This window comes from Cydia strobilella, chromosome 23, assembly GCF_947568885.1.
Source record: "Cydia strobilella chromosome 23, ilCydStro3.1, whole genome shotgun sequence".
In the NCBI taxonomy this organism is placed as follows: domain Eukaryota; kingdom Metazoa; phylum Arthropoda; class Insecta; order Lepidoptera; family Tortricidae; genus Cydia; species Cydia strobilella.
Window position 1 is genome coordinate 2,836,308 of NC_086063.1, and position 18,282 is coordinate 2,854,589.

The window sequence follows — 18,282 nt, forward strand, 5'->3', positions numbered from 1 at the left end:
AACTCTACAATTGATTGTATCACAAAACTTTACATAATTATGATACATATATTTTCTGGAAAATGTTGTAACTGACAATTGCCGTGGACTTAAAGCGATGACGTGTGCCTCGGATGCACATGCTGGTGGCGTATAACGGCGATACTGATCCTGCATCTCGGCCAGCCCAGTATGGTGCTTAGTGAGCGGTTCCATAGTTGAGATATGTTTTCTGCCAAGTTTGATAGAGGTGATAGGTTTTTGCGTAGTATTTATGACCGAGAGATATAAATCATACCTTTTCTCTTTCAGGATGATGCATAAGCAAATACGACATGGAGCTGACAGCTTTCTCCTTGTTGGCGTCCACGGAGTCGTGCGCGAACTTATTTAGAGCCTCCACATACGCTAAAAACAAGACATCCATGTTACAGAATAAGTAGTACTATTTAAGTAATAACGGAATATTCCGTCACCCGTCGTGACCACTACTCACTCAGGCACTGTTAGTGCTTGAAAATGGAGACCTAGGCTCTCCGAAACATGTCGCGCGAGTGAATAAAAATACGTGAGTGAAACCGCTAAGTTAGTTAAACGGAATATTGTTCCTTAACTGGTGCTACCATGACATGATTTTATTGTAAAGTGTCCCAAGCCACCTAAAAACAATTTTACATCAGGAATTAGTAGAAGGAAGAAGTAATACATAGTTCGCCGAGCCTATAGCGCCAGTTCAGTCAGTAGCTATTCAAAACCGGCCAAGTGCGAGTCGGACTCGCACACCGAGGGTTCCGTACTTTTTAGTATTTGTTGTTATAGCGGCAACAGAAATACATCATCTGTGAAAATTTCAACTCTAGCTATCACGGTTCATGAGATACAGCCTGGTGACAGACAGACAGACGGACAGCGGAGTCTGAGTATCCCGTTTTTACCCTTTGGGTACGGAACCCTAAAAATTACCTGTCAAAATAAACATGTGAAGATCAAATTACCTAGCTCACTTGACTACTGCATTTCATTTTTTTCTTATCTTATACCTATAAACGAGCAATCCTTATATATATCTATCTATCTATGTATATATTTATATATTTAGGGGATCTCGGAAACGGCTCTAACGATTTTGACGAAATTTGCTACATGAGAGTTTTCGGGGGCGAAAAATCGATCTAGCTAGGTCTTATGTCTGGGAAAACAGCATTTATGAGTTTTTATGTTCTCCTTCCCCAAGACGAATAGCGGTCATCGTGGGGAATTATGACCGCAACCCTCCAACGAAAGAACCACAAACAAATCATGCGCAACAAAACTCTAACTTAGTAATCCCAGCGAAACTAAACAACAAAAAACTACACAATAGAAACTTAAACAAAAAAACAATTTCAAAACAAATGAAGAACCTGTACGCAGAACACTACAAAATGACATTAAAACAGAGAAAACATTGAAAATTTAAATATAACTGCAGGGAAAGAAAAATGGAGAGAATTGGAGGAGGCCTCCACTCAAAGTGGGGTCCAAACTAAATTAAATTAGTAAATAACATACATAAACTTAACACTAACTACTAGCTATAAGAAAATTACTAACAATACGCAAAAACTTTTAATGTAAAATTGGAAATTTGGAAATTTATGTTCTCCGGGCAAAGCTCGGTCGCCCAGATATTTTGCATTAAAAATGGTACAATGGTTCTTATGCTATTGTTATTAGGTACAACATGACAGCCACCAGAAAGACTGCCTGCTAAAGAAATAACTTACTTCCATACAGCTCTTTAAGTTGGTCCTCATAAAACCAGAGCTTCAGAATGTTCCGGCGCGCTTGCTTATTGCCTGATGTCATTTCATCAACATGTCCTAACGCATGCTGCTCGAATGTACGAAGTTTCACGTCTGGGATTAAAAGGTCTGTGATCAGGAGCTCGGAGAGTGCATCTGTAAAGGAATGTATACCATAACCAAAGAGGATATAATAAGATAGAGCGGTACTGTCATAGTGAACTTTGTAACCACTGTAAATTCACTGCCATCTATCGACATACTTTAAAACTAAAAATGAAGATTTATAAAAATACGTTAAAATGTATTTAAATATGGATAAATGATTTTTTTATTTCCATTAATAATTTTTATATGATTTTGACCCATGTTCTTTGACGGATATGCGTTAAAATTATAAATAACAAACGAAACCGTCAACGCCCTCTATACGAGAGTAGGCCAAAGCTAGTGGCGCCATCTGATCGAGAATAAAAGGCACGTTTTTTCCTTAGACTGTATCCATCTATTTTCCTTAGACTGTATCCATCTATATCTATCTTTGCCATAACTAATCTTTTGCTACCGTCACATGGGCGTAAGGTGAGAAATTTATTCACTGTGTTAATTACTTTTCTGTTGTACAATTTTTGACGAGCCAAGCCACATATTTAGACTAAGGTAAAGAGATTGTGGGCTTGTAGAGTTCGGAGCTCGGCTCTACATGAGATCTGATAACTTTTTGACAGTGCGAGCTATAATTATGGTGTCGTCAGACTAGACTACTTGTTATATTGGTTTTTCTTTAGTTTTATGTGTACGTGTTTGTTTTAGTTTTTAACATTTGGAATAAATTATGGGAATATATAAATATATTTTAAGTCTCATAGTTTAAGTTATATAAGCATGATGCAAATTTATAGTATTTATAAAAGTAGAATAAAATGTGTTTACTATGAAAAAAAAATTAAACTAACATAGACATAGAACATTTTTATTCAACATCACATGAAATGGCAGAGTTAACAGATAGCGTAGTACATTAACCTCTCGAACGCCGGAACGTGGAACCGCGCAGTGGGTATTGAAATTCTAATTAGTTGATAAGAGTTCAATGCCTGCTGGTGGGTCCGCGTTCCGGCTTTCGAGAGGTTAACACGATTTTCACTCATAATTTTAAACTAACACGGGACTAAAGCGTGTGCTAGACTAAAGCACTAAAGCAGTCAAATTTAGATTGATACAGTATTGTTTTTTTTTTTTTTATCAAAGAGAAGTTCTGATAAAATCGACCTGTCTTAGCTGTAATTTTAGTTTAGTTTACGTATCTGCCGCATGGCGCTAGCTATAATGTACGGCCAAGCTGAGTTCGGCCGGATATAACAGCTGTACGTGGTGATAGCGTTTATTGTAATATGTATTTTTAACTTATCTCTGTCTCTGTCTTTTGTATGTTATATTATATATTAATTTTGTTGTTTTTTTTGTTACCTGTCGTGATTGTTTCACCGGATGGTCTCACCGGAAGATCAGCGCTGGAAGTCGCCAGCAACATGCTGAGGTGAGACCATTTCGTGGCACTTTTTCTTTTTATTTATGTTTCTCTGTTTTGTATAATTTTCTATTTGTGTGTGCTAACGAATAAATTATTTCTATTTCTATTTCTATTTCTAGACGGTCGCTGACAAGCCTTCAGACCGTCTGACCTTGATAGTGTTTGTATGAAATTTTGTTGAAAACAACTGTCTACATCGGTCCGTCCAGACCAAGGCCACGCGGTCCGAGGGGCTTGTCGGCGACCGTCTAGCAAGAGCTTTAATCGCGTAAAAAAATCACGTTTACTTATGGCCTGACGTTACGTGACGTGACGTGAGCGAAAGGGGATTTCGTCTTCATGTAAAGGCCAAAAAACATCCCACACATACCATCGGATGTCGTGAGTGTTGTGTGTAGGCAGTGACAACCCTAGCGTACGAGTACAAGTAGCGTAGCAATCACGATCAAGTGCGGGTAGTTCGCAAAACCCGCGCAGCAAGATGCTCATACAATTCCTCGCCAGTCTGCCTGTGACCACGAACGTAACGTCACGTTCGAAACGTCAGGCCATAAATAAAAGTAAGTTTTTTACGCGATTAAGTCCCGTGTTCGTTTAAAATTATGAGATTATTTGTTAAGACGTGTTTGGACGAGTCGCGTCTTGGCAACAATTTACATGAAAATGGTTTTGGTGGAATACAGTTTAATCAAACATGAGTGTGGTATTTCACAACTATGCAGGTTGGATGGGTTTGCTAAAGCTAAGCCGTAATATCTGAGAAGGTTGAACACAAAATAAATTATTGATCCCTTACCAATAATGACAAGACCGTCCTTCTTCTTGGCTGGTTTCACATTATTCACTAAGTTCCTTAGCGCTGTCATGTTGTAAATAGGGTTGTCCTGAAAATACATTTAACTTTATAATTTCAGCAAATCATAAATAGCCGGGTCCACACATAGCGAGCATACGCGCGAGGCAATTTCCTCGAGCACAAAACTGCCAGTATAGACGTGCGTCGCGCGCGTTTCCTCGCGCACAAAACGGCCAGTGTAGACGTGCCTCCGAGGCAGCGCGCGCGCGATGCACGTCTACACTGGCCGTTTTGTCCGTGAGGAAATTGCCTCGCGCGTATGCTCGCTATGTGTGGACCCGGCTAATCGGTAGCAATTTAGACTTCCCCATAGCGAGACACTGGAATAGCCTTCATGTAGTAAGTTGACTTGACGGAATTTTTGACATTATTAATATTTAATTTGTATTTGTTTAATTGTTGAATTTTTTAATGTGCCTTTTTATTTGTTTTATGACGGACATTTTAATTGATTAAATCACATTTAAAATCGGGTCTATCGCGAATTTAATTTGTTAACTTTATTTACCGACGTTTCGACACAGGTTTAAATGTGATTTAATATGTGTTCAAAACGCGAAAGTTTTCAATTTAAATTTAATTAAAAAAAAATATTTTTAAAATATTTTTTTAATGTACCTATTTATTGTTATTTTAATTATGCTCGTGATTTTTTAATGTAATATGGATCTTGTTATCTGCAATAAAGAATACAATACAACACAATAAAACCCTCCAAAAAATAACCCTAAATTAAAAACCACCACAAAATATAACTTATATAACAGTGATGCCAGTGGAAATAAAACCTATAAAACTGCCAAAACTAGCTGTTCCGGTGTATCAAAAATACAAAAAAGGAATTTTGTTAATTATTTTTATTTATTTAAACTTTCGCACTTAAACTATCGTGAGACATATTTCAAAATACAACAACAACCACCGCGGACACTCGTGCCTGAGGATGGATTCCCAAAGAATGCGAAACATGTCGCCAAAAGTGACTAAAAATAATAGTGAGTAAAAACTGTACTGATGAATATTTTTATTTAAACTTTATTGATTAATACCAAAATATTACTTTGCTAATTTGCGAAAAGATAACGTGCTAGTCGGTCAGTGATAACCCGTTATACTTACTTGCGTATTTTTTTACATGCACATAATTATACCTGTGCGATAGAGACAGCAACAGGCGGGTTAATGTACAAAAATCTATATAAAAATTGTTCCTGCTTTAACCATCTTAGCTTAGGTTAATAACGCTAAAGATGAGACTTTATTAAAGAGCCGAAAGCGAAATAAAACTTAAATAAATCACTGTAAATAGAAATTATTACAATTTTACCTGAATTAAAATAGTAGCTGCTGCGACTCTGTCTCCAATGGCTCCTTTGTTCAGTAAAGTGCGGGCCCACTGGTGGTCAGATGAACCATTTTTGCTTGATTCTGAAATAATTATTCAGAAACTTAAAAACTGAAACTAAAATTAGACAACCAGTTTAAAAATAAATTAGACAAACATAACACTACATCTAATACTCGTTCATGATAACTATATATCTTTATGACTACTGGATACAGGCCATATCAGTTGCCATAACTGCCTGCCTGCTTATTAAATAAAAAATAAAAAAAATCTCATATATGAAAGAAAAATTGCCCAGAGCAGGAGTTAAACCAGCACCATTAACCTGTTCGATCCCAAGGGCCCAAATATGCAGCGTAAATAAAATTTCCAAATCTTTCGCTACCTTGAAAACCTTCGGCTCGGGGGCTTATGTTTTCGGGTCGTGGGATCGGACAGGTTAACTTGTGGCTGACACCAGTGACACCAGTTTCAAAAATAGAATTTTAAACTTACTAGTTTCATATGCTAAAGTGTCGCCATGTAAGGCACTGCTTGCCTCTTTCCTCATTTCCTCTATCATATCCTGGCTTAATGTCTTACTTATTGTAGCTGGTTCGTCTGGCATCTGAAAAAATGTATGTAAGTCGTCATTCCTGATAGTAGTATTTCGTTTTTTTTCGACTTAAATCCTTCAAAATTAATTTAGAATGGGTAGCACATCGTAACTGGTGAATTTCCAATATGACTTGGAACTCCGGTGGCCGTTTAAGAAGTGTAACACTCTTACGGTAGATGTCGCTAGGGTCCCCTAGACCCATATAGTGGGAAGATTTGCTGACTATGGATGAGGTCTTGGTGGCTCAGTTGGCAGAGCGCTGGAGTATCGATCCAGAGGCCGTGAGTTCAAGTCTCATCCAAGGCAGTAATTTTTCCACTTTTAAATTTAAATCCTTCAAATTTCCATATTGTGTGATAAAATTAATTTTATAAGTATGCGCTAATATGAGTTACCTGCTGATACCACTTCTTTTTCTCTCCATATTCGAGACTTTCAGCAAAATTCTTTGCGATGCCAGCTCCCTTTTTATGGTCGGCATTTTTATCCTCTGCACCGTAATTTGTGTATGCCTCGTCAACTAATATATTCTCCTCGAATCTTTTATGCTTCATTTTTAGTTATATCGTTGTAAAACACATTCAAACTATATTTTTCTCAATACAACACGTGCGTTGTGGTTTATAAGAACACAGAACACACACAGCATGACATTGACAGTACAAGAACAGTTACTGATTTGACAGTGACAGCTAGCAACCAAGGGTCCGATTTTTACAGATATATCTGTCCTTGAACTAGGATTGCACTAGGAGCAAACACTGAACCTTCGTGCTTGTTTATATTATTGAACAGAGGCGAAGTATAATAACAAGCGCAAAATAAATGTCATAAAGTTTGCTTCAACATGTTCAACATTTGTTCAACATGCTTAAGCTATAAGCTCCTTGTGCAAGTCTTATTTGACATCAGATGTTAGTTTTTTAGATCTGGCAATATGTGGCAATACGAGGTGTGTCATATAATGATACGCAAATATGCACTTTATCATAGCTATTTTAAGTCTGTTACTGTATAACACTTTCGTATCTTAAAGGATTTGTCAGATACCATTAAAAAAAAGTGAAACGGGTTCGGTGCGGGTGGCATTGGTATAGTTTCGTTTATTTTATCATATTTGGCAGTATATTTACAAGAAATCCGGTGATATTTATATAAAATCTCAACAATGGACGACCAAGGCAGGAAGGTGATCGTCTGCGACAACGGCACCGGTGTAAGTAACGGCGAAATACTTTGTGTTCCGTTCTGCGATTGTAGTGATATCACTGAATCATCAGATCCTCATATTCTGTTGGTTTTTAGTTTGTGAAATGCGGCTACGCAGGAAGTAATTTTCCGGCTTTCATTTTCCCGTCGATGGTGGGCAGGCCTATCATTCGGGCGGAGAACAAAATTGGTGATATTGATGTTAAGGTATGTGCCAAAAATTTTGTCTAATATTTATTTATGAATATCAAGTTATCATGCTCTCTGGTTTACACTGTTTTAAAACTACAATTTTGCACTTTGTGTTATTTTTAAAAAAACAAATAGCTTGATTAGTGTTTACAGTTGTTCATTGCATACCCCCAATCTTAATATGCATATTCTCACTGCAAGTGTGCATAAAACGTATTATTATACTATAAAAATATAAACATATAATATAAGTTACATGAACTAAACTAGCAGTGACTGAATTAATGATTCATGTTCAGGAAGTTGTGCATTAAGTTGTTGTTAAGGAAAAATATTATCATTTTATTATTATTATTGAACCTTATTTGATGATTTAACTTCCATTATATATTTTGTAACCCTTCAATAGGCCAGATAAAAAAAAATCTATAATTCAAGCCTCATTGTGACTTCATAATCCAAAAAATTCTGCATAAGAAAAAAAAAATTTTTTTTACACTGTTAATTTTTGCTTTACTTATTCTGATTGTGTCGCTGGGTTGTGTTTACAGTCGCTGCGTTCTTGAGAACATTCTCCATTTTGTATGGAAAACATTCTTGCTTGAGAATATTTCCCATCCGGAGGACATTCTCGAGAATGGCACAACTTTAGTTACATTAGCACCTTTGTTCATCCAATCTGGCTGATACCATATTTTTATTTACTATTTATGTTTTAAGTATAAATTTAATTTTGCAGTTACGTGACATTACTATAGGAGTGAGTCCGTAAAGTATTAAGCATGTGTTTCTGAAAATAACAGTTGTGTTTCTGAGCTAACAAAATGTTTTATGTGTTAAAACATGTATTTGTGTGAAAAAAATCCAACTTGTAGCAGGGGTGCGAAACTTCTCACTTCGTGCAAAGTCGGCTCCATTCTGCTTGGCACAAGTTGACGTCCCTTTGCGTGCACGACCCCACGAGATAGTTTGAGCCCCGGGGAAGGACATAGGGTAGTTTTTATCCCAGAAATCATCCTTTAAGGGGGTGAAAAGGGGGGTGGAAGTTTGTATGGGAAACCGATAAAAAGCAGATTGGATAAAAAATAAGCTATCCAAATTACTAACTCCACACAGACGAAGTCGCGGGCAAAAGCTAGTAGAGTAATAAAGAGACATCATTTTTCCATTCCATAAACTTTCATAGTACACCTATCTGGTCTTTTCTTTATGTAAGTAACTATGTATGTGTAAATGTGACATTTTTAACCAAAAGGTACCACATTGTCGCTATTCGATAAGGTTTATTTCAAATTGAAGCCTGGCTCGCCTCCAATAAAATCGACTTTATACGGCATGAAGATTGGCCCTCCTTTAGCCCAGATCTTAATCCTTTAGACTTGATTGAATTGGAAATAGCGCCTTATTGACGGCCGACAATGAGTACCCTTTTGGTTGAGAATGGCACAAATGTTGACGTTTCACGCTCGCAGACGTTTGGTCCCGAAGTTGTTCAGGTAAAGGTATCAGTACAGGCACATAGACATGTACAGATTAGACATAGTGCTTCCGTGGCCTGCTTTTAGGGATTTCTTTTTAGACAGCAACTTTAAGGGGGCTACTGATTACCAGTCCACCGGATATCAGCCTGTCAGTTAGAACAAAGATTTGACAGTTCCGAACAACTGACAGGCCGATATGTGCCAGAGTGGGCCCCTTTAGACTTTATTGAGACACGCTATTGCCATTTAAATACTATATTTTGGCTTGTATATATTTTAATATTAGTTTATCCTAATGGTTGGTCATCTAAAAGGATATAGTTTAATAACCCGTATACACGGTATTGTATTTCCTTGTTATCAATTATTAAATTAAATTTCTTTATGGAACGTAAATTTAATTCATATTAATCATAATTTTTAACGGGTCTATTGCGAATTTCATTATGCTGGGGCATCAGTCATGCACAATCAAGATTCAAAGATTTTTGTTGAACAATACATTTTATAACGGTATCTAAACAATATAAATAGGCCGCGATAGGCCCGCTAAAAATTATGATTTAATTCATTTAATATGTGTTCAAAATGCGAATATTTAAAATGGTATATCCATACTACGAATCGATTTAGATGAAATTTGGCATAGAGATAGGTTGAGTCCCTGAGAAGGACATAGGATAGTTTATATCCTGAAAATCATCCCCTAAGAAAGTAAAAAGCGGGGTGAAATTGAGATAATTAACGAAGTGCTTGCTAATTTGTGTGCATAATATGCTCAAATTTAGATTGCTATGAGAATTTTTCCAGGCGCGGCTGCGGTTACTAAGTCCACGCAGACGAAGTCGCGGGCAAAAGCTAGTAAATTATAAATGCGAAAGTGTGTCTGTCTGTCTGTTACATCTCCACGCTTAAACCGCTGAACCAATTTAGTTGCAATTTGGTATAGAGATAGTTTGAGTCCCGGGGAAGGACATAGGGTAGTTTTTATCCCAAAAGTCATCCTGTAAGGGGTTGAAAAGAGGGGGGGGGGGGGGTGGAAGTATGGGGAATCGATAAAAAGCAGATTGGATAAAAAATAAGCTACCCAAATTACTAACTCCACGCAGACAAAGTCGCGGGCAAAGGCTAGTAAGAATATAAATTATTACATTAAAACATTAAAACATAACTGGCAGTAGTGTGAACACAAGCAACTAAACTTAGCTTGTGAATTTTTATATGTTTTCTATAATCTGTACTATAGTTTGCATAGCCTATATAACAAATAACAAATTCTTTCACTTATGTTGCTGCTGTTTGAGTTGGAAACTAACGTGAAAATCGAAATTTCTTTATTTGCCTCTCTACCGCTCTTGCTTATTCGAGCGATAGAGAGAACGAACGAACGAACAAAGTGGTTCGCGTTAGGCCCTAGGGACGCGCGGTTAAGTCAAGAGTCCCCGGCAAGCTCGGCCGAATTTCACCTTCCCATACAAACGTACATACTTTGAACATACAATGACATGAGGTATATCTAGGTCTGAAATTAGTTTATATAGCTCCAGTTTATAAAACAAACGAAATGGAGCAAAAACAAGTTTTTGTATGAAAAACGTAAATTCGCTGTATTTTTTTAACTATGGTATCTGAAGCTACATAAACTTATTTCAGACATAGATAAACCTTATCCTTATCCTTATTGTAAGCAGAAAGTTTTAGACAAAATTAGCTACTCGTTTTAAAATGAGAGCGGAACTACGTTTGTATGGAGAACCGAGCTTGCCGGAGACCCCAAATGCTTGCAGGAGGTCACAAATAAAATAAGTAGAGAATCAAGTATTATTGAATATTTACCTTAGACAGCAGCAACAATTTCTCCTTATTTTTTGTGTCGTTTTTCAGACTTGCATTAACTGAGCGTGTCGTTTGTTCCTATCCCTTATTTGGCTGTACTCTAATTGATGTGATTCCCGTTCCAGGATTTGATGGTGGGAGATGAAGCGTCTCAACTCAGGTCTATGCTCGAAGTCAGTTATCCCATGGAAAATGGAGTAAGTACAGAACTTATTATTAATAGACTTAATAGTACCCTTAAATATCAGGGCATTCAGTTTGTAAGGCGCAAATTATACAGAGACGGCGCAAGGAAGAGCGTGCCTAAGCCGCGGCGCTTGAGTTTAATCACGACACGTCGCCTATACGTACATTTTGTATGAAAACGTTTTGAAGCGGCATCATGTTGCGCCGCGCCTCCACCTTACGCCGTATTTGTATAATTTGCGCCTAATATGGATATAAAAAAATTACTATTTAAATAAAAATATACTGCTTAGGTGAAATTATGTATGTACAAGCAAAGGGGATATAATAAGATAGAGCGGTACTGTCATAGTAAATTTTGTAACCCCAGTAAATTCACTGCCATCTATCGACACACCTTAAAACTAAAAATGAAGATTTATAAAAATACGATAAAATGTATTTAAATATGGATAAATGATTGTTTTTATTTGCATTAATTATTTTTATGATTTTGACCCATGTTCTTTCACTGATATGCGTTAAAATTGTTAAATAACAAACGAAACCGTCAACGCCATCTATACGGCAGTAGGCCAAAGCTAGTAGCGACCTCTGATCGAGAATCAAATTTTCTTGATTTTCGAGGCACGTTTTTTCCTTAGACTGTATCCATCTATTACGGAGTTATATCTATCTTTGGTACAAGCAAAATTTTGGTTCTAAAAAATACTAGTGCCTAAATATGTAGGTAGCGTGTATGTAAAGTATGTAATTTATTGCCGTAAGGTCGGGGTATGTGGACTATGCGGTATATTATTTAGTTTATTTTAATAAATTGGATGTCTTTAAAACATTAACCTAACGACTATAATCCGAGAAAATACGTAACCTGAGATAAATATAAATAAATTATCCGTGCATACATAATAAAATAAATTACCCGTGGTAGCATCACCACACCAAACACCTGAACGTTTTAGTTACCGAATTCCCCGTTAGATGGCGCTGTACCGTCCGCGTCGATTCCTACTTCGCGGTGTTAAGATTTTTCCCGATTCAATGACCCCCTCGCCATACAGAAGTGTAGTCATACTTACCTGGCGTAGGGGACACCGTGATCACTCAGGCGGTTCCCCCAGGGCGAGACCCTCCCATTGCACTGCGGTCGGGTTGACCCTTGCGATTATCCCTAATGCGGATAACTCGGACGCGTTATTTTTGGTAGTGGGGACTGCGTACGCGCTGTCCCCCTCGGAAATACTGTAAAAATTGTCTACGTACAGTCACGCCAGAAAATATCGATGCGGAAAAAGTGCCAAAAATATGTATACACCACCTTATTGTCCGTATCGATATTTTCAGACGTCACTGTACACAGAGAATCTTCCATCTCTCTCTCAAACGTATAAAACATGTATCCGTTTCAGGTGGTCCGTAACTGGGAGGACATGTGTCACGTGTGGGATTACACGTTCGGGCCCAGCAAGATGAATGTGGAACCGGCTGATACTAAGATACTGCTCACAGAGCCGCCCATGAACCCGACTAAGAACCGGGAGAAGATGATCGAGGTACTCCTGTAATCTTTAAATAACTATTAAATTAAAAAAAGGTATATGAAGGGTACACGGAAAGAACATGTCTAGTCACTTTTTTCGGAAAATGAGATTTTCATTTTAAAATGTAGAGCTCTTAATAAACTATTGGTTATATATTTTGCTACCACTGTATAATATATGTAACACAACTTTTTTTTAGTAAAAAAACCGGCCAAGTGCGAGTCGGACTAGCGCACGAAGGGTTCAGTACCATTACGCAAAAAACTGCAAAAGAATCACGTTTGTTGTATGGGAGCCCTACTTAAATATTTATTTTATTTTATTTTTAGTATTTGTTGTTATACCGGCAACAGAAATACATCATCTGTGAAAATTTCAACTCTCTAGCTATCACGGTTCGTGAGATACAGCCTGGTGACAGACAGACGGATAACGGAGTCTTAGTATTAGGGTCCCGTTTTTACCCTTTGGGTACGGAACCCTAAAAAGGTATATGCCAAAAAGGTATATGGTATCAAATAAAGGAAAAACTCAACGTCGTGTCGTATCAGGCTGTCAAAGAGAAGGCAGAGGACCGCGAAACATGGAAATTGCTCCACTGACAAGAGTCTTACTATTAAATATACGATGATGATGATGATTTGTGCCAATTTTTTTTTAGGGTTCCGTACCTCAAAAGGAAAAAACGGAACCCTTATAGGATCACTCGTGCGGCTGTCTGTCTGTCTGTTCGTCTGTCACAGGCGTCACAGTCCATTTTCTCCAAACTACTAGACCAGCTGAATTTTGGTACACATATGTAAATTTGTGATCCAAAGACGGACATGTAACGTAAACAAATGTGACGTTTTCAACCAAAAGGTACCACATTGTCGCTTGTCGTTAAGGTTGATTTCGAATTGAAGCTATGTGGAAATAGCGCCTTATTGACAACCGACAATAAGTACCCTTTTGGTTGAAAATGGCACAAATGAATTTTAAACGTGGGGGCCACTTTTGGGGGGTAAATGAGAAAAAAAAGTTCTTTCAACTGTATCGTGTTTTTCTTTTCGCGATTTCGTGGTTGGTCTCCTAGTAAAAGTCGCTCCGTATAATCCCAAAACCTCCCTGGCAACGGACATGCACTTATTTTTTAGCCACCCTGTATATAATACCGGTCACCTACTTTAAAAAAAAAACTGAAATTTCAAAGTCGCCCCTACATTTCAAAGCCACCCCGCTTTACGGTACTTTATTTACTTACAGGTGATGTTCGAAAAATACGGTTTCGACAGCGCCTACATCGCCATCCAAGCGGTGCTGACCCTCTACGCCCAGGGCCTCATCTCCGGGGTGGTGGTGGACTCGGGGGACGGGGTCACTCACATATGTCCGGTGTACGAGGAGTTCGCCTTGCCTCACCTCACGAGGCGGCTGGATATAGCCGGCAGGGATATTACGCGGTATCTCATCAAGGTAGGTTGTGTATAGATGGATAGATAGATAAAAACTTTATTCATTTCGACAACATATATATAGTATAGTCCTCCACATCGATTTCGATGACGGCGACCTCAACAATCAAGGCTTTTTCCTCTCATGAGCTCTTGTGTGGCTGGTCAGGCCAAACTTGCTCTTAAAACCTCTTTTACACCCACGACAGTAGAGTTGACCGGCCGTATTGTACGTAAGCCCGTATTGTGCAGAGACCTAAGCCCTCCTACGTGTATACGTTGGAGGGCTTAGGTCTGCACCTAAATTTAAAACACCTTTTTTAACGTTCAATTTTGCTAGAGCACTTAACCGTTTTGTCAAGGAACCCTTGGTAACCAGTACCTATTGAAGATTATATGTTTACTTCAGATCGAAGTTTTATTTGAGTCGTCGAGACCTGCACGGCGGCTACACCCAGGGGCCCATTTCTCGAACGGTATTAAACTAATATTATTAGTCCACGAACTGTCAAATCGTATCGTTTCAAAAAATGGGGCCCAGTTGGCATGGCCTACATTCATAGCAGACTTCCTAAACATTAGAAGGTTCCCTAAAAACCGCCATCGTATTTTAAACATTTTACTTGTTTCAGTTGCTCCTCCTTCGTGGCTATGCGTTTAACCACTCTGCCGACTTCGAAACGGTCCGAATGATGAAAGAGAAGCTGTGTTACATCGGCTACAACATCGAGCAGGAACAAAGATTGGCTTGGGAGACCACCGTGTTAGTCGAGCCTTATGTTGTAAGTATACCCTGCTAGACAATTTTAATAACAAAACTTCCGTGAGACACAGACATATTAAATATATTAATAACGCGTCACTCACGTATTTTAAGTCGAAAACGCTCGACATGTTTCACTCCGTACCGAGGAGCGAGGAGGGCGGAGGGCTGCGGCCCGCAGTCTGCGCCGGTCCGTCACCGTCGACGCAAGCTCCTGATGACGCTCCTCGGTACGGAGTGAAACATGTCGAGCGTTTTCGACTTAAAACACGTGAGTGACCCGTTATTGATATATTTAATATACCCTGCTAGAAATTAAGAAAACAACCTATAATTAGGCAATAAATGATTATCTTATCTTATCTTTAATATAATTGTTCAAGTCTCCCGGACTCCTAAGTTTTTGTATTTATCTCTAGTTACCAGATGGGCGCGTCATCAAAGTTGGTGGCGAGCGGTTTGAAGCACCGGAGGCGCTGTTTCAACCGCATCTCATCAATGTGGAGGGACAAGGCATCGCCGAGCTTGTTTTCAACACTATTCAGGTTAGTACTACTAGCGCCCTCTATTGGCGAGTAGTAAGATTCTTTAATGTTCAAATTAAGTTCTGCTAGCGCCCTCTAGTGACGAGTAGCATGACTTAAACCTTAAACCGGATTATATTGTGGTACCCGTGAACCGATGTGATTGTGAATCTGTTTTTGAGATTAGGCTTTTCGGAATATCAGGCAGATTGTGGGCTTGAACAGATGTTCCTACCCAAAATGATCTACATACCCCAGTTTGACCTAAATATACTCACCCCACTCCGTACTTGTTTTGTTTGATTGTAACTTTTGTTTGCTTACTCAATAAAAAAATAAAATAAAATAAAAAATTGCAGGCGGCGGACATAGACATGCGCAACGAGTTATACAAGCACATCGTCTTGTCCGGAGGCTCAACTATGTACCCCGGCCTCCCCTCGAGGCTAGAACGCGAGATAAAGCAGCTCTACCTAGAGCGTGTACTAAGGAACGACACGGATAAACTCGCGGTTAGTGCTTTTGATTTTATATCTTATTTCCTTAGCATAAGGTGCATAATTGATTGGGCGCGCCAGTGTAACTGGTTTACTCAATTTGCCGCTAGATGTCGCTGCGCTACTCCAGTGGAAATCGTACATCGCGGTGTTAAGATTTTTCCTGATTCAATGTCCCTTTTCGAACAATTTTGTCATGTTATCGCTTCTCGGCCTTTTGGCTAAGATCAAAGTGTAGTATCTGTTCTTTTCAGCTTAATATCTGAAAGTTCCCTCACTGAGGGACCAGTATATTAAACTGATTTTTGTAAACCGACGGGATGTTCGGGGCTCGCTCCACTCCCGTCACGGGTCGGCCCGGCATTGCAGTGCCGCCGGGATTGGCCCACAAATTTACTTGTAAATTCCGCTATAAATTGCTAACTACGGAGTACCATGTAGGCATGTATTTAGCCAAAAAGCGGTGCCGCCATTTGCATGACGGCCATCTTGACGGTGTCGTTAGTTTCGTGTTTCGTGAACGTTTTATTTGATAGCGATGAAGCCATTTCTATCATTATATTATAGGTATTGGGGTTTTTTTTGACCGGGCCGACGTGCAAAATGAGTTCCATCTCCAACTGGCGCAGCGAGGACGACGAAATTTAAAATGCACCTTCTGTACCATGAGATTTGAATAAATGATTGGTGGCCGACGGTGTGTTATTATGGCCGTGGAACTTTCCACGTGTCGTTACCGTAAAGACGGTCATCTTTTTGCGTCCGTAATATTACGGCCGCTATGACGGCACCGCTTTCCTAGGAAATCAGAGCTGTAACGCTCTTACGTCATACTTGCAGAAATTCAAGATCCGCATAGAGGACCCGCCGCGGCGCAAGGACATGGTGTTCATCGGCGGCGCCGTGCTGGCCGAGGTCTGCAAGAACAGGGACAACTTCTGGCTCTCGAGGGCCGAGTATCAGGAACAGGTATTACTTAAAATATTCTGGGATGGGGAAGGCCATTTGTCAAATCAAAATGAATTTATCTATACAAATAAGTTTTTCGAAATTAAACTATCGTATCGCTCACTATCATTTTTAGTCGCTTTTGGCGACATGTTTCGGATTCGTGTTGGCGATTAAAAATAATAGTGAATGAAACCGTACCTAAATAAGTTGAAATAAGTTTTTGACAAAAATATATTTTTAGTACAAGGTTTTATCGCTGACTGTACTTATCTTTCCACAGGCTACTAATACTCATCGAGTCAATTCTAAAAACCCCAAACACAATTTCCTAAATATCAATGGTCTTATTCTCGTTCCCGACTACCATTAAAATCTGTAAGGATGCAATTATTGAACTTTATTTTTGTTTCAGGGTCTGGCGTGCTTACGAAAACTGGGACCCCGCGCAAGTTAATCCAATGACAATTAAATTATAATGTAAAAATGTATGATTCCTTTACTATTATTATGATTTACTTCATGTAGGATAATTTAACCGTATTATTTTATATAGGATGAGATTATTCCAATAACAATACTATTTAAAAACCTATCCACGTAAAATAACCATTTAAACCAAGCAAATTTCGCTCAAAATATTATAAATTTCACAAAAATGTACTTAGCATAGCAGATGCAAAAATATAAAATGACAAGACATGTATTTGATAAAGACTGTTATTTCTTCTGCATTTATTGTATTTAAAATTATGTTTATGTATAGTGTGACATTTTTACAAATTAATACGAAATCGTGTATAGTCTAAATAAATATAACAAATAATATATTCTTTTAATTTATTTACCCGCAAATACCCGATCAAAAAGAAAAATGGTGGAAAGTAAGTAGAACAAAAATAGTAACTTGAGCTAGTTGGTTTTTGACGCTAATATCGAGTCCCGATTTCTCAAACTATCGACTCATAAAACTCAAATGATATAGCAGAATCGCGAGCGTAGCGAGTCACATTAAGGTTTATAAATAATGTAATAGTGACGAGTACGGGGCTACAAGCTATTTTACTGGTGACCTAACACAAAAAACTTTGTTTTCTGGTTGGCATCAACAAATAATGGTAAGATTGGTATGTAATAAAAAACCGATTCGGTACTAAACATTTTTATTATGTATAAGAACAAATACAGTGTAAATGTTATATGTACATATAAATACACATAATAGGTTACACTTACGTAAATGCTAACGAAGTCTATTTTATTTCATGGAGTCGTGTATAAAAGTTACAGTAAATAATAAAAATCTACTGTTAATTACAAAAGTTGGCAGTGGATCAATAAAATGGTTCAAAACTTTACATTTCATGTCTACTCACTACGTCTAGCGGACGTTTTGGAAAGCTAATGTATATTTAAGACGTTCGGCGCCACCTACATTATACTTTTATTTAATAAAAAATATTTAGAAAAGGCGAACTTATTGCCATAGGGTTTTTTTTAACCAGACGACCTATATGCAGGCTTATATAAGGAATGCGAAATATGAGAACACAAACACTTCGCTAGGATAGAA

General features: G+C 38.2%; 2 protein-coding genes and 2 non-coding genes across 4 annotated transcripts in view; 3 read left to right on the forward strand and 1 right to left on the reverse strand.

Annotated features, from left to right (window-relative positions):
• LOC134751775 (CCAAT/enhancer-binding protein zeta) overlaps positions 1-6,745 on the reverse strand; it is a 33,695-nt gene extending 26,950 nt beyond the window's left edge. Inside the window, exons 1-6 of the mRNA XM_063687256.1 lie at positions 6,495-6,745; positions 5,997-6,108; positions 5,481-5,581; positions 4,094-4,181; positions 1,746-1,919; positions 278-387 (exon numbers count right to left, since the gene is read on the reverse strand). Coding sequence (XP_063543326.1) covers positions 278-387; positions 1,746-1,919; positions 4,094-4,181; positions 5,481-5,581; positions 5,997-6,108; positions 6,495-6,653 — 744 coding nt within the window. The 5' untranslated portion in view covers positions 6,654-6,745. The remainder of the gene's footprint in view (positions 1-277; positions 388-1,745; positions 1,920-4,093; positions 4,182-5,480; positions 5,582-5,996; positions 6,109-6,494) is intronic.
• A 395-nt stretch (positions 6,746-7,140) lies between these two features.
• LOC134751853 (actin-related protein 2) lies at positions 7,141-17,508 on the forward strand. Its single transcript, XM_063687356.1, has 10 exons — positions 7,141-7,315; positions 7,405-7,515; positions 10,943-11,014; positions 12,413-12,556; positions 13,790-13,999; positions 14,610-14,759; positions 15,160-15,285; positions 15,624-15,776; positions 16,602-16,730; positions 17,125-17,508. The coding sequence occupies exons 1-10, from the start codon at positions 7,268-7,270 to the stop codon at positions 17,164-17,166; spliced, it is 1,185 nt and encodes a 394-aa protein (XP_063543426.1). The 5' UTR covers positions 7,141-7,267; the 3' UTR covers positions 17,167-17,508.
• On the forward strand, positions 12,075-12,236 carry LOC134751923 (U1 spliceosomal RNA). Its single transcript, XR_010128723.1, has one exon. It is a non-coding gene; the product is annotated as a U1 spliceosomal RNA (small nuclear RNA).
• Positions 15,963-16,155, forward strand: LOC134751930 (U2 spliceosomal RNA). Its single transcript, XR_010128727.1, has one exon. It is a non-coding gene; the product is annotated as a U2 spliceosomal RNA (small nuclear RNA).
• Positions 17,509-18,282: the final 774 nt, after the last annotated feature.

Coding starts and splice junctions, on each gene's coding strand:
- LOC134751853 (XM_063687356.1), top strand. CDS start 7,268: ATGGACGACCAAGGCAGGAAGGTGATCGTCTGCGACAACGGCACCGGT. Junction 7,316..7,404: donor TCTGCGACAACGGCACCGGT/GTAAGTAACGGC, acceptor GTTGGTTTTTAG/TTTGTGAAATGCGGCTACGC. Junction 14,760..15,159: donor TGTTAGTCGAGCCTTATGTT/GTAAGTATACCC, acceptor ATTTATCTCTAG/TTACCAGATGGGCGCGTCAT.